General features: G+C 45.8%; 2 protein-coding genes across 4 annotated transcripts in view; both read left to right on the forward strand.

Moving 5' to 3' along the window:
- The first annotated feature begins 724 nt into the window (after positions 1-724).
- Positions 725-15169, forward strand: FBXL8 (F-box and leucine rich repeat protein 8). 3 transcript variants are annotated; one of them, XM_075940349.2, is made up of 3 exons: positions 725-1194; positions 5433-5663; positions 8508-15169. In XM_075940349.2, exons 2-3 carry the CDS (start codon positions 5500-5502, stop codon positions 9481-9483), a joined length of 1140 nt encoding a protein of 379 aa, XP_075796464.2. In that variant the 5' UTR covers positions 725-1194; positions 5433-5499; the 3' UTR covers positions 9484-15169. The 3 variants fall into 3 exon arrangements, with proteins under 3 accessions (XP_075796464.2, XP_075796461.2, XP_075796465.2); XM_075940346.2 differs by lacking the exon at positions 725-1194 and adding an exon at positions 1229-1601 and having other exon boundaries at positions 8508-15168; XM_075940350.2 differs by lacking the exon at positions 725-1194 and adding an exon at positions 1617-1822.
- Positions 15170-15174: 5 nt separating this feature from the next.
- The window catches only part of HSF4 (heat shock transcription factor 4), a 69222-nt gene continuing 60303 nt past the window's right edge, over positions 15175-24093 (forward strand). The window contains exon 1 of the mRNA XM_089781439.1: positions 15175-15297. Coding sequence (XP_089637565.1) covers positions 15175-15297 — 123 coding nt within the window. The remainder of the gene's footprint in view (positions 15298-24093) is intronic.

The following is a 24093-nucleotide window of genomic DNA, read 5'->3' on the forward strand; positions in this document are numbered from 1 at the left end:
CAATAACCTTTGCATAAAATAGTTAATTTGCATTTAATTTTAATGGTTCAAAGAACATCAGGCAAAATGGTCGGCCCTCACGAATGTTCACTTCATCAAATCTGGCCCTCTTTGAAAAAAGTTTGGACACCCCTGCTCTAGGTGCAGCCTGCCCCAGGCAGGGGAGGAGACATGGCATGCTCTCCCCCCCCCCAGGCCAATCAGAGCCTGGGGGTGGGGGAGTGTGAAAAGTCTTTGCCCCCCACCCGTGCCCCACCAGGGGCAGGTGGCAGCACCAGCTGCTTTAAACAGCTGGCAGCTCCTTCTGGCACTGTATGCCTCTGGCACTGGGGGGAGACTTTGTGTGCTCCTGTCTCCAGGTCTCAACTGGCCCGGGGGTAGTGAGTGGCAGGGCGGTCAGATTCTGACTATTGCCCCTATCTTGCCTCCCTCCCCTGATAATCCATAGCTTGCCACTTCCTTTTCTCAACTCTAGTAATGATTTGCCTTTTTTGTAGTGCCGTTTGTTTTGTATCAACACCCTTATCATTGTGAAGGCCACAACGCAGCAGGACCTCAGGTCTAAAAACTGCCTGTGCAACATCCTGTAAGTTCAGCTAGGGCAGGGGTTCCCAACCTTTTTCAGTCCCCATACCGCCCCCCCTTGGCTTTTAGTAAACCTTTCTGTACCCCCTATTCAATATGAAAGGAAATAAATTCTAGACTCTAGAATCCACTTTTCATTAACACTGCTACTTTTGGAATATTTCAATTAGAATAATCTAGTTATTTACCAAATATTCCCCGTGCCCCCTGGGGGGGGTACCGGTACCTCAGGTCGGGAACCGAGCTAGAGGTTAGGCAGCTCCTGGGAAAAGGGAGCTCAGCCAGCAGCGCTCTAGGTGACAGGGATGTACTGAATAACTACCGCCTTTCCGAAGGGGAAACTGAGGCACGTTCCAGACAGGGCCAGGCCCAAGTGGATGAGACAACAACTTAAGCTGCTTTGGCTGGAGGACCCGGCTCCACCGAGCTCCTCATCACGGGACGGCTGCGGGGCAGGCCGATCCGGCAACTTTCCTTGTCAAGGGGGAAGTCTTCGCTCTGGCTTCCGGCCGCAGGCTTATCCCGGGCGTGGGGAGAGCCGGGGGCGGGACTGGGACAGCGTCGGCCGCCGCCCGGCTCGGACTCCGCGGAACACGGGATTTCCTCCCGGTGAGCCCTCCCCCTCGGAAAGGCGGCGCCGTGCTGCAAGCGGACGAGCTAGCCGCGTCGCCGCGGGCGGGGCGCTGGGGCGGAGGCGCGCGGCTGCGTGACGCGGTAGCTCAGCCGAGCCCCGCTGCTCCCTTTGATTGGCCGGGCCGCTCGCGGCTCTGCCAGGTGGGGCAGCCCGCCGCAGCGAGCGCGGACAAACAGGTGCCGGCTCCCTTCTCGGCAAGCGGGGTGAGGTCGCCCGTGGGGGCGGGGCAAATGCAAATTGGCCAGGCCGAGCAATTAACGGAAAGTGAGCGCGCGGCCGTGTGGCCAGCCCCGCCCCCCACGATCCCGCCCTTGCTGTCTGAGCGCCTGGTGCACGTCGAGCTCGCGGGCAGCCGCGGGGCCCTAAGAAACCGCCGCTCACGGTAAAGTCACAGCAGCTGTGACGGGGGAGGCGCAGTCTGGTGCTGAAATACTCAGACAGCCCTAGAGTCCTGGGGCGGGGGAGGCCTCCGGAGTCCTGGAGCCCAGCTTCCTGCCCAGGGCAGGACCCACAGGCTGACTCATCCCAGCCAGGGCTTGCTCAGGATGGGACTTGAAAACCTCTAGGGCTGGAGATCCCGTTCATAAAATGCTTAAATCTGAGGTAAAGTAGGCGAGCGGAGGGGGCGCCGTGCCAGGCATTGTGAGAGGGGATACACTAAGAGGCTACGTCTAGAGGGGCATGATTTTCCAGAAATGCTTTTCACGGATCGGGGGTTTTTTGCGGAAAACAAATCTGGGCTGACTACACCAGCCCTTTTGTGCAAAAGTTTTACGCAAAAGGACTTTTGCCTGAACGGGAGCAGCATAGCATTTCTGCAAGAACACTGATAATCTTACACGAGATTGTCAGTGTTTTTGCGGAAATTCAAGCGGCCAGTGTAGATAGCTGGCAAGTTTTTCCGGAAAAGTGGCTGATTTTCCGGAAAAACTGGCTAGTCTAGACACAGCAGCTACATCTAGACTGGCAAGATTTTCTGGAAATGCTTTTAACGGAAAAGTTTTCTGCTAAAAGCATTTTCGGAAAAGAACGTCTAGATTGGCATGGACGCTTTTCCACAAAAGCACTTTTTGCAGAAAAGCGTCCGTGGCCAATCTAGACGCGTTTTTCCGCAAAAAAGCCCCGATCGCCATTTTCGCGATCGGGGGTTTTTTGCGCAAAACAAATCTGAGCTGTTTACACTGGCCCTTTTGCACAAAAGTTTTGCGCAAAAGGGACTTTTTCCCGAACTGGAGCAGAATAGTATTTCCACAAAAAACACTGATTTCTTACAGTAGGAAGTCAGTGCTTTTGCGGAAATTCAAGCGGCCAGTGTAGACAGCTGGCAAGTTTTTCTGGAAAAGCGGCTGATTTTCTGGAAAAACTGGCCAGTCTAGACACAGCCAACCAGAATGTGCAGGAAACAAAGCAAAAAGGCATCTCCTAGACTGGCAGGATGAAGGAATCATAGAACACTAGAACTGGAAGGGACCTCAAGAGGTCATGGAGTGCAGTTTGCTGCCCTCATGGCAGGACACATTACTGTCTAGACCTGTGTTTCTCAATTTTATTTGTCCATGGAACCCTTTTAAACTTAAAAGAATTTTGTGGAACCCCTAATAAGTCTTATATACAGAGCTGAAAAAGTAGACCACAAATAAGTAAGGTTAATAATAAACAAATGCTAAACAAGGTCATGAGATCAACATTCAGTTTAATTGCACATATTTAAAAACAAAAATCACATTTAATGTGTACAAAAAATAAAGCTAAAAAACTAATATGCATTATATTGGCAGTTTTCAATGCAAAGAATGTTTTTTATTCTTTTCTTGGCAAATTCTTTTTATATTTGGTTTAATACTAGAAAGTTGGATTCGCATATCTGGTGTGGCATTCAGTCAATTTCTGTATTTCGTTTTTGTTGCTGCGTAATTACCATGCAAGCAACTGGTTTGACAGCTGAGGCTTCAAATTTGCCCGACACGGCGCTAGTATATTCGTATTCAGTCCCACATGATCCACACTTCCTGAGAGTGAGTACGGGGATTTACAGTGGTATCTAGCAGGCGAACGCACCACTGACTGACTGACTGCGCGCAACGCTGAGTAGTGTTATCATTGTCCCCACTCTCTGGCTAAGCTGGCATTACAAAGGGACACTTATCGTGGCAAACACAAATGAAAATAAAATTTTCAATAAAATTCATAAATGCTTAAATATTAATTATTATTTTAAAAAATGAAATGTTATTGTAATGGAATTTTCAAGTGGAACCCTTATTTTCACTTTGCGGAACCCCGGGGTTCTGCGGAACACCATTTGGGAAACATTGGTTTAGACCATCCCTGATAGATGTCTATTTAACCTGCTCTTAAATATCTCCAGAGATGGAGATTCCCCAACCTCCCTTGGCAACTTATTCCAGTGTTTAACCACCCTGACAATTAGGAAGTTTTTCCTAATGTCCAACTTAAACCTCCCTTGCTGTAGTTTAAGCCCACTGCTTCTTGTCCTATCCTCAGAGGACAAGGAGAACAATTTTTCTCCCTCCTGTTTGTGACACGCTTTAAATACCTGAAAAATGCATAGCTGAGCAGTCAGAAATGGGGTGAGAGGCAGATGATATACCTAACAAGATCACATGGCTGCTACGGTATTGCCATACTCAAACATTGAAAAATCATGAGTTTGGCCTCATGAGTGGCTTAAATATTACAAGATTTTTTAAAAATATAGGTATTAGGACATTTCTCTGGTTTTTGAACTTTTAGGGCTAAAAATGGCAATGAAGAAAAAAATCACATTTTAAAATGCTTCACTTTTTTCCAGAATTTTGAAATTTGGAATTCACAAAAAAATTCAACCAGTTTCTATGTTTGATCTAAAAATGGAGTGGTGAAGAAGGAAATAGGCCAAGTTTGTCTAAACTTCCCTTTTTTGTGTGCTTAAGAACATAAGAATGGCCATATTGGGTCAGAACAATGATCCATGTAGGCCAGCATCCTGTTTTGCAACAGTGATCAGTGCCAGAAGCTTCATAAATTGCCCAGTTCTGGCCATTCCCTATGGAGTGATCCATCCTCTGTCATCCAGAGCCAGCTTCTGGAAGTCAGAAATTTAGGGACATCCACATCATGGTTTGCATTCTTGATCATGTTGATCATTGATGGGCCTATCCTCCATGAATTTATCTAATTGTTTTTTAACTTTACAGCATTCCTGACATGCATCTGACGAAGTGGGTCTTTGCCCACGAAAGCTTATGCTCCTACACTTCAGTTAGTCTATAAGGTGCCACAGGACTCCTCGTCGCTTTTGCAGATTCAGACTAACACGGCTACCCCTCTGATACTTGACAGCATTCCTTTTGTGTGTTTTAAAGCTGCTGCCTTTTAATTGGGTGATCCCTGGGTCATCTGTTATGAAGGGGTACATAACACTTTTTGTCCACACCGTTTATGATTTTGTAGACCTCTGTCATGTCCCCCTTCAGTTATCTCTTTTCTAAGCTGAGCAGTCCTGTCTTTTTAATCTCTCCTCATATGGAAGATATTCTATCCCTCTAATCATTTTCGTTGGTCTTCTCCATACCATTTCAAGTTTCATAGAATCATAGAATACTGGGACTGGAAGGGACCTTGAGACGTCATTGAGTCCAGTCCCCTGCCTCCATGGCAGGACCAAGTTTGTCTTTTTTGAGATGGGGTGACCAAAATTGCATGCAGTATTCAAGATGTGGGTATACCATGGATTTATATAGTGGCATCGTGATATTTTCTGTTGCCTTATCTGTCTGTCCATCCCTTTCCTAGTGGTTCTTAATATTGTTAGATTTTTTTCCCACTGCCACTGCACATTGAGAACTATCCATAGTCTCCTATGAGCTCTTTCTTGAGAATTAGCAACTAATTCAGAAGCCATCATTTTGTATGTATAGTTGTGATTGTTTTCCAGTGTGCATTACTTTCTATTTATCAACACTGAATTTCATCTGCCATTTTGTTCCCTAGTCACCCAGTTTTCTGAAATCTCTTTATAACTCTTCACTGTCTGCTTTGGACTTAGATATCTTGAGTAATGTTGTATCTACAAACTTTGCCACCTGGATATTTATTTTGTTTCATTTTACAAATGTCAAAATTTTGGTGGAAATGTTCAAAATTTAAGAAAGAATTCTGACCCTGATATCAAACTAGAGATGAGTTGATGCGTTTCCTTTTTCTGCAACAGGGAGTCTAGGGAATTATTTGCAGTCTGGAAGGTGGTTCTTGTTGCTGAAGCTTGCTGGATAAGAAAGATGAATGCTCCAACATCAGAATTTTGGAACTACATCCCAGAAGAAATCCTCATCCATATATTTTACTACCTGTCTCTCCGAGATAGATACACAGTCTTTCAAGTGTGCAAACATTGGGCCTCAGCTGTTTCTACTAGTTCTGTGTGGCATTTCACAGAGATCAGGTGAGAGGAGATAGTTTCTACTGTTTGAAGGTGTCTGTACAGTCAAGCACAGAGCATCTTGTATACATCTAGCAGTACAACTTAATTATCTTAAAGCACCGTCCTTCATTCAAAAAGATCATTGCTGATTATTGCCTATAAATGTGAATACTTATAAACTATTCAAACAACTTACCAAGCGGGGTGGTGGATTCTTCAGCACTAGCAATTTTAAAATCAACATTAGATGTTTTTCTAAAAGATCTACTCTAGTTCAGTCTAGGGTTGCCAGATGTCCGGTTTTGAACCGGACAGTCCAGTATTAGCGCTTGCTGTTCGGGAAACAAATTGAAAAATATAAATGTCTGGTATTTTCTAAATCAGATGTAATGTAGATTGTGATGTAATGTCAAGTGTGTCCAGTATTTTTGTTGAAACCATCTGGCAACCCTAGTTCAATCAGGAATTAATTCAGAGAAATCCTGTGGCCTGTTATACAGCTCAGATTAGATCAGCGGTACTCAACCAGGGGTATGTATACCTCTGGGGGCATGCAGGATACATCAGTTCATCTTGGTATTTGCCTAATTTTACAACAGGCTAAGTAAAAAGCATTAGCAAAGTCAGTACAAATTTCAGACAAAGGATGACTTATTTTATGTAAGTGCTGAAAGTAGGGCGTTGAAGTTGTTTCCATTGTATTCAGATTTACAGTTTTACAGGAGTGGGCAATAATTTTGATAGGAGGGGGTACTCCAAAATTTTGGTAAGTGGTCAAGGGCCGTACTTTCCTATGTAGGGAGTGCAGGGTCTGGGATGTAGGTTGGGTGCAGAAGGGAGCTTCAGATAAGGAACTGGGGTGCAGGAGAAGGAGTGGTTCTGGGAGGGGGTTTGGGTGAAGGAGGTGGTTATGACCTAGAGTAGGGCATTGGAGTGCAAATTTGGGGAAGGGACAAGGGTGCAAGAGAGGATTCTGGCTCAGAGAAGGTGAGAAGGAGGGAGTTCAGGGTCTGGAAGGGAGTTGGGGTAGGGTGCCAGAGGGAGGCTCTGGCCAGGAGCCATTATCTAAGCAGCATTCTCAAGCAGGCTTCCCTGCCTGCCAGCAGCCCCAGACCACTCTTTCCATGTGGCTCTCTGCACTGTAGTGGGAGGCTTTGCGCCCTGCCACTATTCTCCCCTCCCCCAGCAAAATCTCATAGCTCCTGTTGGCTGGTTGAGAGATTTTGCTGGGAGCAGGGCAGCATGTGATGCTGTGCAGAGGGCCACAAGGAGCAACCAGCTGCTTTGAGTGGCACTGCTCCCTGCCACAGGGGCAGGTCATGGGCTGGATTAAAAGGTTTGGTGGGCAGGATATGGCCCGCAAGCCATACCTTGCCTGCCTCCGGTTTAATGGCTCTCAGCCGCTCCACTATAAAAACTTCCAGCACCCCTGCTTGCTTATAATGCTCTATATATTGCAGATTGAGATATAAGTACAATATATATATATGTAATTATTATATATAATTATTATATTCCAATTTATTATAATTATATGGTAAAAATGAGAGAGTCATCCATTGTTGAGTACTAGTGTGCTGTGATGTGTATTTTTGTCTGATTTTTGTAAATAAGTAATATTTGAAGTGAGGTGTAACTTGGGGGTTCATAAGATAAGTCAGACTCTAGAAAGGGACACAGTAGTCTGGAAAGTTTGAGAGCCACTGGACTATGTGGTCACAATGGTCCCCTGTGGCTTTATTTTCTATGAAACTATACAAGTAACAGTACCTCATACAAATAATGGCTGTGTATGTAGTAGAGAAAATAGGGTTAAACTTTTGTTGTTTTTATAAAAGAAAGCATTCAGAATCATAAGTCAAGGAAAGGACTAGATCATAATATCTAGCTTTTATATTATAGCACTTTTCGTCCATGGATCTCATGGCATTTACAAAGAAAGACAGTTTCTTTATCCACATTTTAGAGAGGGGAAGAGACTTGCTCTGGGCCATAGAGCAAGCAGAGTTAGGAATACCGTGCAGGTCTCCTGAATTCCAGTCCTGTGCTCGAACCAGTAGGCCACATTCAGGAGCAAAAAGAAAGCTTCAGCCAAGGTCGCTGGAATGATTATTTGGCACTTCTTAAGCTAACGGTCTGAGCTCTAGTGCATGAGACAGAGGGAAAAGGGAGTTTGAATGTAAGCTCCATGGGACCAGAACCTATCTCCTATAGAATCATAGAACTGGAAGAGACCTCAGAAGGTCATCAAGTCCAGCCCCCTGCTCTAGGCAGGACCAATTCCAACTAAATCAACCCAGCCAGGTTGTACATAGTGACAGATTCCAATAGCTAACTGTTGTTTGTATTATAGTAGCACTTACCGGACCAGCCAGAACTTGGGGCTCTATTGTGCCATAAAAAACCTACAGAGAGTCTTGTCCTCAAGGAATTATAATGTAAATAGACAAGACAGATCAGAATTGGGTGGGGAAAAAGAGGCACAAATCATGAGAATCATTGTCCAGCATCACATAGCAAGTCAATGGCAGGCTTGGGAGTTAAACCCAGGTCTTCTCTAAATCAGTGGCTTGTAAGGGTAAGCTGCTAGCTGGCTTCAAGATGCTTTGTTTACCCATGTCTCTACAGATACAGGTGAAAGTATCTTGCAGTCAGCTAGCGGCTTGCCTCTACCAGCTGTGACCCAGAGTTTGAAAATCCCTGTTCTAAATCACACTGCCTCCTAATCATTAAGTGACAACCAACTTCTAAGGCAGCAGAGAAGATAAATAATAATAGACAGTGATTCTAAGTAAAATACAGACATTGTGTTCACTTACTACAGCTCCAGTGAAACAACTAACTGTGTTCATAATGCTTTTCCAGTTGTGTTTTGGAGAATGAGGAGGGTATGCTACAGAGTTTACACCAATTTCTGAGCCAGATAAAACACCTGACGATTGTGTTTGATCAATCCAAGGAAATAAATCGGAAGAATGTCACCCATGTTCTAGACATGTTGGCCAGGCAGAACCACAAGCTGCAGAAGCTATGCATTGTGTGCAAAGGGGAGAACCCTTATTTCTATTCTGGCCAGGACATCCTGCAGAGCATACAAAATATTTGCCAGAGAGAAAATCAAATAGATCTTCAGCATATTGATTTCCGGAGAATGCCATTCACCCTTGATGATGGGCTTGTTGGACTCATAGCCAACAGCAGCCCAAACCTGCGCAGCTTGTTCATCAACAACCACACTTTGGTTTGCAATGTGAAGCCAGAAACCATCAGAGAGGTTCTGAAAGTATGCCCTGAATTGTCTACCTTGGGAGTCTACTATGCCAGCCTGTCTAATGATGTGTTTGCAGAACTGATCAAGCCCGAGAGAGGGACTTTCACACACTTAAATATTTTCTGTGAGCGCTTAGACAAATATATTCCAGTCATCTCTGAAGAGCTGTGGGCTGCTGTGAGCCAGAAGCATCCTCAACTCCGTGTAGAACTAGAGTTTGATCACACAGTCCCTGCCTGGAAGATACCAAGAATCCTAAAACCCAGCATACCTGTGGATACTTTACAGCTGAACACTTTTACGTACATGGTGAACCAGATTAGGTTTGTCACCAGCTGTTACAGCAGGACCTTAAACAGGCTGGTGCTCAAGACCACCCCCTCAGATGATTTGAACTCCTCGCTAATAGACCTGGCAAGGAAGTGTGTCAATCTAACAGAGATTCATTGTTTCTGTGTAGTTAGCCAGGAGGTAGTAGATACCTTCCTTATACGCTGTACCAGACTGAAACAATACACTCTCAAGCTCATCAAAGAACCTTACCCCTGGAAACCGATAGTAATTCAGTGATGCATCTGTTCTGATTTGAAGCCAGTTTAGAAAAAACATGTGGATACACAGATTCCAAGTGAATGGAATTCTGGGGATTTTAGGGTAATGCACCAAAACCAACATCCCTTACTAGGGATGTGATAACATAAAAGTGTAAATCCGTGGTCACCAACCAGTAGATCGCGATCTACCGGTAGATCTCAGGGGCTCTAAGAGTAGCTCTTGAGCCCTCTCTGAACTGCACACCTGCGCAGTACATTTACATTAGATTTCCTCATGTAATGTAGGCGGGGCTTCAAGGAAGGGGCGGGGCAGTAGATCTTCGCCTCTTCTGAGACTTAAAAAGTGATCTTGGGTGTAAAAAGGTTGGAGACCACTGGTGTAAATGGTTAACCAATGAATCTGGGCTCATTGGTTAACCTTCATAGGTACACACAGACCCAACCCCTGGCACTGCTGGGTGCGGGGGTGGGAGGCGAGAGCCAGAGCTAGCATTTAAGCAGGCTCCCTGTGAACACTGGCCCCTGTGGAGCTGCCTGCCCCTCTTCCTTCAGGTTGCTGCCTGTGATACAAAGGCAGCAGCACAGGGGGAAGGGCAGAGGCAGTTCCATGGGAGCTGGTGCTCATGCGGATCCAGCTGAAAAGTTTAAAATCCCATGAGCAGCAGCTCCCACCTGTGCCTCCTGCCCCTGCTCTGCTGCCTCTGATACAGAGGCAGCATTGGAGGGGTGGGAGAGAGTAAGGGTATGGACGGGGAGCCAGCTTAAAAGCCAGTTCTCCATGCCTAACAACTCCTGCAGAGTTGCTTCTGCCCCATCCCATCACCCGTGTATAAACATGTAACTGCTAAAAATTTCACATTACAGACATATGTTTCCAAGCAGGATGGAAAAAGCATGCCCTTTCTGTTGCCTCCATATTACTTACACCCTCGCATTCAGACACACACAGGAATCTGTCTTCCACCTCAACCCAGCTGCTGTAGAAAGCACAATTTCCCATGTTTTGCTCAAGAAACTGTGCATTTAGGCTACATCTGGACTGCAAGACTCTTTCAAAAAAGAGCGTCTAGACTACAACCAGTACTTTCAAAAATGCAAGCCGCTTTTTTGAAAGAGAGCACTCAGGCAGTCTGGATGCTCTCTTTTGAAAAAGCACAGTTTGCATTTCATAGCGCCTTTTTTCGAAAGAGCACTTTCAAAAGAACGAAAAAAGGCATTCTTCCTTGTAAAACGAGATTTTCTGCGGTCGAAAGAACTGCCGCGTTCTTTCGATTTACTTTTGAAAGAATGCAGCAGCAGTCTAGACTCAGGGGAGGTTTTTTCGAAAAAAAAAGGCAACTTTTTTCAAAAAAAAATATGTAGTCTAGATACACCGCTACACTTAGATAATCTGCAGAGTTTTAAAAGTCACAGACTAGTGCTTTTTTGTTTATAACATATAAAGAAAGCATGGTATGTATAGGTTTTCCCCTGCTTTTTTAAAAATTATTTATTTAACTCGGAAACACCAGGAATGTCACATTTGCTCTTTCTGGCTTTTCTTGGAGGACCTCAGGGATATGATGAGTACCCACAGAACAACCAGGTTGGAGCCATGTAGCATTAGGTGCCGTACAACATCTCAAATGAAGGGGTGAAGATGTTGAATCTTTTACAGAGGCTGTATTTATCCAAAATGTTAATGAGTAGGTTAAGTTAAATAGGTTCTAGCAAATATGTACAAAATCCAAAGAGTTTTTAAACAGTATAACCAACAACCCAGTTCTCATCTTATTATTTCCTGTCTTGGCTTTTATGCTGAGACTTCACTAGTCCACCATTCAGCAAGCCTTCCATCCTAGCCCAGACTAGGGATGTAACAGTGTAGTCGGCTAGCCGATTAACCAATAAGCAAAAACGTACAGGTTAATACTATAGACTACACGCATTCCCCCCGCCCCCCACACTTGCCAGTAAATTTTTTAGCAGGCTGGCCAGCAGTCCAGCTCAGTCCTGGCTTGAAACGGGTCTGGGACCTACCCCTGCTGCAGCTCTGCATTTAAAGTGTTTTAGGAGTTGGGTGGGCAGGCAGCCCTGCTCCGTTCCAGCTTGTACCGGGTCCTGGAGCTCAGACCCCCTACTAGACAGGGACTGGTGCCACCCTGCGCTACTGCCTCTTTATCAGAGGTAGCAGCACAGGGTGACAGACAGCTGGTCCACGAGGGAAGCTGCTTTTTAAACTGGCTCCTGTCGCAGACCAGGTTCCGCCTGGCACCCTGCACTGCTGCGGAGTGGCAGGGGGCTCCTCAGGAGTAAGCTGGAGGGCACTGGCTGCTGGCCCCACCCCAGGGACTATAGACTAGTTGACTAACCCATGAGAATTCTTGAGGTTACTCGACGAATCAGTTAACCGATACTTACCACCCCTAGCCTAGACCTGAATTTCTAATGTAAAATAAAGGCAGGGAAAAATTCCTTAAATTAGTAATGAATTGCCTCATTAATTTTCCTCGCTGAGCTGCCTTTTCCTTTCACTGAAATGCAATTTCCAGATGATGATATGAAGTATCTCATGCAAAGACCTCAAAGAGAACCATTTTCAGGCTACCTGTGCCTTCATTACCCCACTGGCATCCCTTTGGAAAAGCACTATTGCTAATCTTAAAAAACAACAAATGGTCTGGTAACACTTTATAGACTAACAAAACATGTAGATGGGATCATGAACTTTCATGGGCACAGCCCACTTCTTCAGCCATGAAAGCTCATGATACCATCTATATCAGTGTTTCTTAAACTGCGTTCCGTGGCACACAGTTGGAGGTGTGCCGTGGAAAACAACAGAATTCAAAATGGTCGCCCTTAAAGGCGACTTTTTTTTTTGCTCAATAACTTTATCCCGATCCTTTTTTTTCTCAATAACATTTCCTTTCCCCAACTCTCTCCCCTCCCCCGACTTTTTTTTTTTTTTTTGGTGCTCAACAAAAAATCCTTGGTGTTCCTCCATAAAAAAAAAAAAATTGTTTGGTGTTCCTCGGTCTTAAAAAGTTTAAGAAACACTGATCTATATGTTTTGTTAGTCTATAACAGTGATCACTAACCAGTAGATCGGGATTTACTAGTAGATCTTGGAGCCTCTGGTGGGGGATCCTAACGGGTATGGCCAAGAGGTTACCACTTAAGCTGCCCCCGCACAGACTGCTGTGCATCTCCTGCCCTTTGTGTTGGAACCTCTGCTTTCTGTGCAGGGCAGGAGAGGCAAAGAAGGGGGCACTGATGTTAAAGTGCCCCCCTCCCACTCTGTATCCTATCTCCACAGAGCAGAGAGGGGACACAGCAGGATTTGGGATGGAGTTTGCTGGCTGCTTTTGGGAGTGGTGCAGGGCCAGGACAGGGGTGAGCCTGCCTTAGCCCCACTGCACCGCCACCCAGGAGTCACCTGAGGTAAGCAGGGCCCAGCTGGTGCCCACATCCCAAACTCCTACCCCAGTCATGAACCCCTTCCTGCACCCCAAGCCCCACCCTAACTATGAGCACCCCAATATCCAAATACCCTCCCAGAGCCTGCACCTAGAACCCCCTCCGGCACTTCAACTGCTTGCCCCATGCTCATCTCAGAGCCCCTCTCACACTCTAAATTCCTTAATCCAAGACCAGAGCCTGCACTCCACCCCTCTGCCCCAGTCTGGTAAAAGTGAGGGAGGATGGAGTGAGCAGGGGCAGGGCCTTGGAGAAGGGGCACAAAGGAGGCAGGGGAAAGAATATTTGGGTTTGAGGTAGATCTTGGATTGCACTTAAATTCAAAAAGTGGTCTTGTGCTTAAAAAGGTTGGAGATAAACCTTTTTAAGTGCTACCAGACTATTTGTTGTTTTTTAAGTTTATCCTGTACAGACTAACTCGGCCACCCCCTGAAACTATTGCTAATGACACTCATTTTGTCACTTTATTCACAAGAGAATGATAGTTACTTCTCACTTACATGTGAGCTGCTGTGTGTGTTTATCAGTCAAATGTGTCAGAGATTCCTGGTGAGAGATTTTTAAAGCTTGTTTGGTTTGAAATGGTCCTGGGCTCTGATTACATTGTCATCAAGTCCCCAGAAAACAACTTTTTGTACACTGTGTTAAGGCAGAAAATAAAGGGCAAGATTGTGGTGCTTTTATCCTGGTGAGCAACAAATTGTCCAATGGAAGCCAATGAGAATACTCACATGAGTTAGGGCTCCAAAGTGTGGACAAAATAAATCCAGCTGCTCAGAACTAGCACAGGGTGAAACACCCAGAATAATAGTAATAGTAGACTGTGGCATTTGGGACCTATCTATTTTCACCTAAACTAGAGCTGCTCATCCAAAGCTTGCTGAACTGTGGGATACAGGAATTGATTTTATGCAGCCTGATTAAGGCTTGGCACATTTAAAACCAGCCTTGATTTTGCCCATCTGTGCCTGCCAACATTCAAAACAAGGAGTCTCCTAACTAATGTTTAAACTCAGGCCAAGTCTACACTGGCAAGTTACTGTGCAGTAAATCAGCCCCCACCTCTGTAACTTTCCTGGTGTCCATACTGGCTCCAAGAAGTATAGAGCGTATGTGCTCTGCATAGAGCTGTCTGCAGTAGCCAGCTTCCACAGTGCGGTCGCTATGTGCATCTCCACTGGCAGGGCAGCTCTCATTCATGTATCCTTGTGCTGCAGGGTGGGAGCGAGATCAGCACACAGTCCCATGAAAATGACGTTCCTCATCCAAAAGTATGCAGCCACTGCTTGCATGATGATGTGATCCCACCACTCACTGCTTGTTTCCCAAGCTCAAAAGCAGCGTTCCACTGTGCTCAGCACTTCCGTGAATGATACAAGAAACCTCGTGTCATATGAACACTGCTCAGACTCCTCCTCCTCACTTTGCAGCTTCAGAAATAACTCTGACTGCCATTCGTGAGATGCTATTGAGACCCATCAGCAGCTGGGGATCCATTCCTGCAGACCAAGGATGCAGAGCGTGCAGCACAGAAGCTATTGAAAGATGGCTCCAAATGCAGATGGAAGCACAGGGGTTGCTGGGGTTCCAAGTGATGTCCCATAGGGCATTGGAACAAGACCCAGGATGCTCTGTGCCTCCCCACAAACCTCTATGGCAGAAGAGGAAGAGGTGCTCTATGGGATAGCTGCCCAGAATGCACTGCTTCCAAAGGTACTGAAAGTGCCACAAGTGTGGTCACGCTAATGCTCTGGGGGCTGACAGTGTGAGCACCCAATCATGTTTTTGCTGCTGCGCTCTGTGAGCAGAGCTGTAACTGCCAGCATGTAACATCCACCAGTGTAGACATGGCCTCAGTATCTTCACTCTCTAGTGTCTCTTCTTCCTGGCACCCTGAAAACATGTTGCCCAGATGTGGTTTAATTCATTCTACTGATTTGTTAACCTCTCAGCCTAAGGTGTAAGCGTGTGTTCTCTTTGCATGACACTGCATGTTTATTCACAGCATCGTGCAATCAGCTGCATGCATTTTAGTTCTGTGCATTGTTCCCTGGGGCTGGTGATGCAGTTGCATTGTGCTGAGTTTTTAAGAGTGCAAACAGCACTGTTGATGTGACTCAATGGGGGGGCCTGCTCTCAGCTGGACCTGAATGAAACTAAATCGTTCAGTTTCCCTGTGACCCACAAACACAGTGAGACAGGCATATTGGAAAAGATGGAGTTAGTGTAACAGAAACATTGAAAAACTATGCAAGATTCACCCAGTTCCCTGGCAATGGATGGATACTCCAGTAATGTGCCAGCATTCCTGACTAAACTGTGGACACTGGTGGAAGATCCTGAAACAAACCATCTAATTTGCTGGAGCGCTGTAAGTACAGCTAATGCCAGAGGTTACTTAAACTGCACAGGACAGCTGGACAAAAGCAAGTCCAAAGCACTTGATGATATTTCATAGCCTTTATCTAATACTTTATATTTTCAAAGTATGTTGCCAGCATTAGCTGGTGACTGAAAAAGACAATGTTCTTTAGAGAAACTTTTACAGACACATAGAATATTATGCTGGTTTGGAAAATCTTGGTCTCTCTAGCACAAAGTGACTATTGTGGCGGGTGTGTCTTGATTTTGGGTGTCCAGCTGGACACCTTAAATGGGCCTGATTTTCTGAAAATAAATGCCACTCTTTGAATATCAAGTTCCATCAAGGGTTCTCAAGTTGGGCCCCGAATCATTAGTTATTTTTACTAAGCACTTGAATGAGTATCTGTGGTGGACAAGGTGACCTGCATACCTACTGACAGTTTGGCTGGTCTTATTTTTAATAGTTTTTTTGTTTTATTTTTGACTTTGTTGTTGTATCATATGGGGCTTCTAAATGCTAAGTGCAATTAAAGGACTAATGTTTGACTCTATAGCAATTTGAAATCATATTGTGCACCTGATTTTGTTAACAGTTGTTATAAACAGACATGATTTATTTTTCAGTGGGTAAATTATCCAGTATATTGTGTTTGGAAACTTGCTTTCCACAAAAGGAGCTATAATTAAAGCAGACTTAAAAATATTTTGATGCTAGTCTCTGTAATGTTTTTAGCCATTGGAATATTGTTCAGCATAGCTCTGGATCAGAATGCATGGGATGGGATGTAAGTTGCATTTCTGTCTCTAAACAGAAATCTGTATTTCATTCATTAATCACTACATGAAGCCTGTACTGTAGGCCTGTATGCATTTTATCATTGAGTTTAAATATAATTCACTTCAAAGAAAGCCTTTCATAATGGAAAGAAAATTTAAATTTTTTAATAGTCACTTTTTCTTTTCACTTTTTTTGTAATTTTCCAGATGTCCTGGCATATGGTGAATTATTATTTTTGATCTTCTCCCTGCTTCATTCTAGCCCATTACTGAATCTTACTGTGACATCAGTGTGTTGATTATGTGAGTGATTACAGCCTGTAAGAGCATCAAAAAGATTTTAAATAGAGTGTGTTCATTTAAGTGTATGAATGAATGAAAATAAAATTTTCACCTTTGCAATATGTTGAATTCTGGCATCTGCTGACCTATTAGTAAACTAAGGGTATGTCTACGCTACATAGCTCAGTCGACGGAGCCATGTAGATGAGCTTTGTAGACATAGCAAAATGAAGCGGCGATTTAAATAATCACCGCTTCATTTACATCAAAATGGCTGCTGCGCTGTGCCGATCAGCTGTTTATCGGCTCAGCGCGGTAGTCTGGATGCTTGGCGGTCGACATCAAAAGCCTTTGTCGACCGCCCCCGTAAACCTCATCCCACAAGGCATAACGGGGCGGTCGACAAAGACTTTTGATGTCGACCGCCGAGCATCCAGACTACCGTGCTGAGCCAACAAACAGCTGATCGGCACAGTGCGGCAGCCAATTTGATGTAAATGAAGCGGCGATTATTTAAATCGCCGCTTCATTTTGCTATGTCTACAAAGCTTGTCTACAAAGCTCATCTACTTGGCTCCGTCAACGGAGCCATGTAGTGTAGACATACCCTCTGTGTCAACAGAGAAGTTATTATAACTAATTTTCAGTTTATGGATAATTAGCAAATTGTTCATGGTTCCTGATGTCTTACTGACACCCCATGTCATTGTTTCTCCTTAATTGGATAGCAGAGGGAATACATGAATAGTGAATATAATTCTCTATATTGAATACCATCATATTTGAATAAAGGCAAGCTCTTTCCCAAATATTTCTGAACAAAATAAAGTATATAATAGAGAGTAATAAGGGGATCAAACGTGGCTGAGGTGAACAGACAGTTTTGATTGTGTGTTTCTGAACATGCTTTTTTTTTCAATCTTGAATCAGCTTAATTTATAACTTAGCTGCAATAGCAAATGGAAGAGGCTGGGCCAAGAAGCCCTATCAGACATCCAGATCTGCCACAGCAGCAAAGAAATCATAATGAAAATGACTAGCACAGTAGGATTTGGCAGTATACCATCCTTGAGTGACAATATGTAATATTCAAGAAAATAAGGTAACATCCCTTTAAATTATTTGTGAGCCCTCTAGTGGTGCTCACTGTGGTCTGTGTTTTTAGAAACTGCCAAAAACCAGTCCAGTCCGCAGTGTGTGTAGACAAGCCTTGCATATAAGTAAAAATGGCTGTTTTGGACACAGTTGTGCCCATGTGATTTCTGATCGTTGCTATTCTATTCAGAAGGGTCAATTCTTGATTTAGTCCTATGTGGAACTAAGGATCTGGTCCAAGAGGTGAATATAGCTGGACCACATGGAAATAGTGATTGTAATATCATTAAATTTAACATCCCTGTGGGGGTGGAAAACACCGCAGCAGCTCAAGACCATGGAATTCAATTCAGAAAGGGGAGCTACTAAAATGAGGTTAGTTAAACAGATATTAAAAGCTACAGAGTGAAATCCCTGTAAGCCGCAAGGAAACTTTTCAAAGATAGTATAATAGAGGCTCAACTTAAATATTTACTCCCAAATTTAAAAAAAAGTAAGAGAACCAAGACAATACCATCCTAGCTTAATAACCAAGTGAAAAAAGCAGTGAGAGATAAATAGGCATTGTTTAAAAAGTGGAAATTAAATCCTAGTGAGAAAAATAGAAAGGAACATAAAGTCTGTCAAATGAAGTGTAAAAAGGAAAGAAGGCTAAAAAGGAATTTAAAGAACAGATAGGCAAATACTCAAAAAGTAATAGCAAATTTTTTTAAAAATATATCAAAAGCAGGAAGCCTGCTAAACAACAGCTGGGCCACTGGATGACCTAGGTGCTAAAGGAGCACTCGAGTAATTGTGGAGAATTTAAAAGAATTCTTTGCATTGGTCTTCAGGACTGAGGATGTTAGGGAGGTTCCCAAAACCTGAGCCATTCTTTTTAGCTGACAGATCTGAGGAACTGTTCCAGATTGAGGTGTCATTAGAGGAAGTTTTGAAACAAATTGATAAACTCAACCAGGACCAGGTGGCATTCACCCAAGAATTCTGAAAGAACTCAAATGTGAAATTGCAGAAAGACTAGCTGTGGTTTGTATCTATCCTTTAAATCAGCTTCTGTACCTACTGACTGGAAAATAGCTAATGTGATGCTAATTTTTAAAAAGAGCTCTAGAGGGGATCCTGGTAATTACAGGCTGGTAAGACTAACTTCAGTGCAGGACAAATTGTTGGAAACTATGGTAAAGGACCCAACTGTCAGACACATTGATGAACATAATTTGTTGGGAAAGAGTCAACATGGTTTTTGTAAAGGGAAATCATGTCCCACCAATCTACTAGAGTTTTTGAAGGGGTCAACAAGCATGTGGACAAGGGGGAACTAGTGGACATAGTGTACTCAGAGTTCCAGAAAACCTTTGACAAGGTACCTCACCAAAAGTTTTTAAGGAAAGTAAGCTGTCAAGGGATTAGAGGGAAGGTCCTCTAATGGACTGATAACTGGTTAAAAGATAGGAAACAAAGAGTAAAAATAAATGGTCAGATTTCAGAATAGAGAGAGGTGGTGCCCCCCAGGGGTCCATACTGGGACCAATCCTATTCAATATATTGATAAATGTTCTGGAGAAAGAGGTAAACAATGAGGTGGCAAAATTTGCAGATGATACCAGACAGCTCAAGATAGTAAAGTCCGTAGCAAACTGTGAAGAGCCTCAAAAGCATCTCACAAAACTAGGTAACTGGGCAACAAAACGGCAGATGAAATTCAATGTTAATAAATGTAAAGTAATGCATATTGGAAAACATAATCCCAGCTATACAGATAACCTGATGGAGACTAAATTAGCTGTTAGCACTTGAGAGAGATCTTGTGGCCAACGTGGCTAGTTCTCTGAAAACATCCACTCAGTGTGCAATGGAAGTTACTCAAGTCCAGGGGTAGGTAAGTAATTTTTGATGGAGGGGCCACTCCAAGATTTTGGAAAGTGGTTAAAGGTTGCATTCTTCCATGATATTAATGGAGGAGGTGCGGGGTCTAGGATGGAGGTTGGGTGAGGGGCTGCAGTGCAGCATCTGGGAAGAGAGGAAGGGGTTTGAGTTATGATGAGGGATGTTAAAATATTATTATGGTAAATGTGCAACAGCTCCACATTTTACATGGGAGGCAGGCATGTAGTATCATAGAAATGTATGTCCGGAAGGGACCTCTAGAAGCTCACCTCGTCCAACCCCCTGTGGAGAGACAGGACCAAGTAAACCTCTTTGTCTGAAGAGTGAATCATTTCCCCATCTCTGGTATAGTGCTTCGCTTCTGGCCCAGCTCTGAAATTGTGTCTAATTAGCATTTGTGTGTGCTTCCAGTGTAGCAGTGAGGACAAGAGTAATGTAGACTTGTTTATGAGAATGTTTTACCCAGCTGCTGCACTGAGATAGCACCAAGTAACCCCTGTCCGTTCCTGACTGGTGTTTGCCCAACCTGTTCTTAAAAACATCCCAGGATGGGGATTCTATAACTCCCCGGAAGCCTGTTCCAGAACTCAATAACACTTCTAATTAGAAACTTCTCTTCATATCTAACCTAAATCTCCCTTGCTGCACGTTAAGCCTATTGCTTCTTGTCCCACCTGCAGTGGAGATCATGAGCAATTGATCCCTGTCCTCTTTCAAGCAGCCATGAACATAGCTATCAAGTCCCTGCTTTGCGCCACCCACACCCCCAGTCTTCTCAAGACTAAACATAGATGCTTTTTTTTAACCTTTCCTCATAGGTTTGTTCTAAACCTTTTCTCATTTGTGTGGCTCTCCTCTGGGCTCTGTGCAATTTGTCCACGTTGTTTCTAACTGGGCATGGTAATCCAGCCTTACCAGTGCTGGATTACCCTCTCCCAGGTTTCTCCCCCATCTCTCCTCAGTTTCTTTAACCCCAAATAAAGAGTGGGAAATGATCTCCTGTGTCCTACTCGTGACCCTCCTGATGATACACCCCAGAATGAATTAGCCTTTTTTGCAGCCACATCATGTTGTTGATTCATTTTTGATGTGTGATCCACCGTAACCGTTGGATCCTTTCTAGCACTACTAGGGTATATCTGCACAGCAATGTTATTTTGGAATAATGGCCATTATTCCAAAATAACTATGCAAGTGTCTACGCAGCAATAGCGTTATTTCGAAATAACGAGCGGCTTATTCCAAAATCTATAAACCTTGTTCTACAAGGAATGATGCGTCTTCTGAAACAGTTATTTCAAAATAGGGGCTGTGTAGACAGGGCTGCTGCAATTATTTCAAAATAAGAGGCTTCCAGCCCTTCCCAAGGTGCTTGCTGGCCACTCTGTCCACACTCAGCCAAACTATATATTCTCCCCCCCCCCCCGTCCCCTGGAGCCCTTAAAGTTTCAGCCTCAGCCGAAAGGGCTTGTGGCAAGCAGGAGGCCCTGACAGCCCTGAGCCACCTGCAGCTGCCACTGCCTTGCTTTTTCAAAAAATGAGCCAGTCTGTTGATCCCACCCAGAGCTCCACTGCTCCCAGGGGGCAGTCAGAGAGTTCCCAGGAGCCTGCCAGGGGCTGAAAGAGGCATGCGCCTTCGTGGTCTTGTGTGGAGATCCTGGACCTCACTGAGGTCTGGGGTGAGGAGGCAAACCTTCAGGATCTCCACACCAGATACAGGAACTCAGACATCTATGGCTGCGTGGCTGAGAGCCTGTCCAGTAAAGGACGTATCCGCATCCAGAAGCAGGTGCAGATGAAGGTAAAAGAGCTCCGCCAGGCATATGCCAGGACTGAGGAGGGCAGTTCCCATTCTGGGGCAGAGTCCCATACCTGCCCCTACTATGCAGAGTCCCATACCTGCCCCTACTATGAAGACCTGGACTGCAGCCTGGGGCGTGGGACAGTCATTCACACACACCCCAGTTGTGGACTCCAGGCTCGAGATGCCCATCGTCATCCTCACAGGGGAGAGAGATGAGGAGGAGGAGGAGCCGGATAAGGTGAGCACCCTCCTGATCTTGGAGCCAGTTCCTCTCCCTGTGGACGTATCCAAGGTGTCATCCGAGGCCAGGGAAGGAACATCAAGTGAGTGCCATCACAATCCCTTCACACAGGGGGTGGAGGTGGTGGGTGGCAAGGGGTAGCTGGGTGCTCCTCACTTGGCCCTTACGGCCCAGGAATCACGCAGCAGCCTGTGCACGTAGGATCATGTGTCACACTGCTCCTGGCCACACAGCCCAAGGAGGACCCTTGTGCTATTGGACACAGGTAGTCTGGAGAGGCCTGCCATGCTCATGATGTCCTGCCACTAGCCACCTCTGGAAGGAGGCTGAGGACATCAACACATACAGACACACACTCAGCAGTCCTGCACACGGCACATGGGCATGCACACACTCTTGGGGCAGCACCCACTCACGGGAACATCTGGGCCGCTGTAGGAATGAGCCCACTGGCCAGACCGCACATGGCCCTGCTCCAAGCATGTCGCCTTCGACTGAGCTGAGAACTGTTGCTCTCGGCTCAGAGATGAGAGGTAGGCTTCAGGCACAGTGTCTCCTGGGATGTCTGGCCATCTCTCTTTTTTCTCCACAGCCAGGCCAGCTGCAAGAGAGAAGAGATCGACACCACCTGGGACAGCCTCCCGAACCCAAGGGATCCATTGATGAGTTCCAGAGGGAGCACCTCATGGCACTCTGATCCCTGGAGCAGACCATCAACCACAGGCTCCAGGAGGACATCCAGCTGCGGTGAGACACCTGGTGGGAGCTGCTGTAGCAGGGCCGCTCCATGTGTGCGGCTGTGCACTCCCTCATGACAGTGGGAGCTCCTGCTCCCACTCCTGTTTCCACTCCTGCTACTCTCACTGTAGCTCCTCCTCCTGCTCTTGTTCATGCTCCCCCTTCCGCTTCTCCCCCCGCACCCTCCCGCCTTGTGGCCCCCGCACCAGTGATGGTGGGATCAGCAGAGCCAGGTGCCAGCCCCAGCCCTGAGCCTCTCCTCCCATTCCAGCTCCCTCCTCCCCCCTCCAAGGTTCAAATCCCTCTCCTCCTCTCCTCGGTTTCTCCCCCATCTCTCCCCAGTTTCTTTAACCCCAAATAAAAAAACCAGAGATTTTATTTTTTCCAAAACAAAATATTTTTTGTTGTCTGAGCAGGGAAGGGGGGAAGGGAGGCATGTGAGAGGAAAGGCAGTTAGGGGCGATGCACAGGACCCTGGTGGGGCATCCCAGGAGAGGGTATTACTGGGCCTCTGGGGTGAAACTCTCCTCCCAGATGTGCACGGCCCTTATGGGCCTGCCAGATGGCAGCTGTGTGTGTCTGTTCAAAGGCCCTGCTGACGTGGTCAGCCTCCACCCCACACCCTGACAAGAACCTTTCCCTTTTCCTTTTGCAAATATTGTGGAGCACACAACACGCAGCCACCACGGATGTCCAGCCAGGTGAGGAGGCATCTGAACCACACCTTCAAATGGCCAAAGGCACCCTCCATGAACACCAGGGCTATGTCTAGACTGCAGGCTTCTTTCGAAAGAGGCTCTTTCGAAAGCATCTTTCGAAAGAGCCTCTTTCGAAAGATCGAGTCTAGACTGCAGGCGGATCTTTCGAAAGAGAAATCCGCTTTTTCGAAAGAGAGCACCCAGCGAGTCTGGATGCTCTCTTTCGAAGACGGCCTCTTTACATTGAAGAACGCCTTCTTTCGAAAGAGGAACTTTCGAAAGAAGGCGTTCTTCCTCGTAAATTGAGGTTTACCGCCATCGAAAGAAAAGCCGCGTTCTTTCGAAATAATTTCGAAAGAACGCGGCTTGAGTCTGGACGCAGGGGAAGTTTTTTCGGGAAAAGGCTACTTTTCCCGAAAAAACCCCTGAGTCTGGACACGGCCCAGGGTTCTGCTGAGCCTGGCATTGTACCATTCCCGAGAGAGGTCATGGTGATGGTATATGGCTTCATGAGCCAAGGTAAGAGAGAGTAGGCCGCATCCCTCACCGTGCAGATGGGCATGTCCACTATCCTGACCCCGATGGTGCAGTTGCCGATTGGAGGAAAAAGTTCCAATGTGCAGCTTCTGGAACAAGCTAGAGTTCCTAAAGAAACATGTATCGTGCACCTTCCCTGACCACCCAACATAGATGTCGATGAACTGGCCCAAGTGGTCCGTGACGGCCTGCAGGACCATTGGAAAGTATTCCTTCTGGTTGATGAAGAGGCAAATCCAGTAGTCGGGGGTCTGGATGGGGATCTGGGTGCCATCAGTAGCCCCCCTGCAGCTGGGGAAGCCCATGTCGGCAAAGTCAGTGATGATGGCATCCACATCACCCAGGAGTATGACCCTGCACAGCAGGACCACCTGCAGAAGGAAACAAACAGAGATTCACAGGGGTGCCAGGGCCCTTAGGGGGGTCCCCCAGCCCATCCCCATTCCCCTCCCCCACACACCAGCAGCAACCCCCCACTCACCTCCTCCCCAACAGGGCTTTGTGAGAGCGGGACTGAAAAAACCTCCTGGGAAAAGGGCTTACACCAACACCTCCCACTTCCCCTTTCCCTAGGGTTCCCCATTACAGTAGTCCACCCCCACCTGGAACAATAGCTCGAGAATGCCATACCTGTATGATCATGGCCCCAATGATCGGTAGCTGTCCAGTGTGGCCAGCTTCCAGAGGGCGATGGCGACACGCTTCTACAGGGGGGTGGCGGGTCTCATGTGAGTGTCTCATCAC

Source organism: Pelodiscus sinensis, chromosome 12 (assembly GCF_052426305.1).
Source record: "Pelodiscus sinensis isolate ZL-2025 chromosome 12, ASM5242630v1, whole genome shotgun sequence".
Taxonomy (NCBI): Eukaryota; Metazoa; Chordata; order Testudines; family Trionychidae; genus Pelodiscus; species Pelodiscus sinensis.

Coding starts and splice junctions, on each gene's coding strand:
- FBXL8 (XM_075940346.2), top strand. CDS start 1,450: ATGCAAATTGGCCAGGCCGAGCAATTAACGGAAAGTGAGCGCGCGGCC. Junction 1,602..5,432: donor CTAAGAAACCGCCGCTCACG/GTAAAGTCACAG, acceptor TTTCTGCAACAG/GGAGTCTAGGGAATTATTTG. Junction 5,664..8,507: donor TGGCATTTCACAGAGATCAG/GTGAGAGGAGAT, acceptor ATGCTTTTCCAG/TTGTGTTTTGGAGAATGAGG.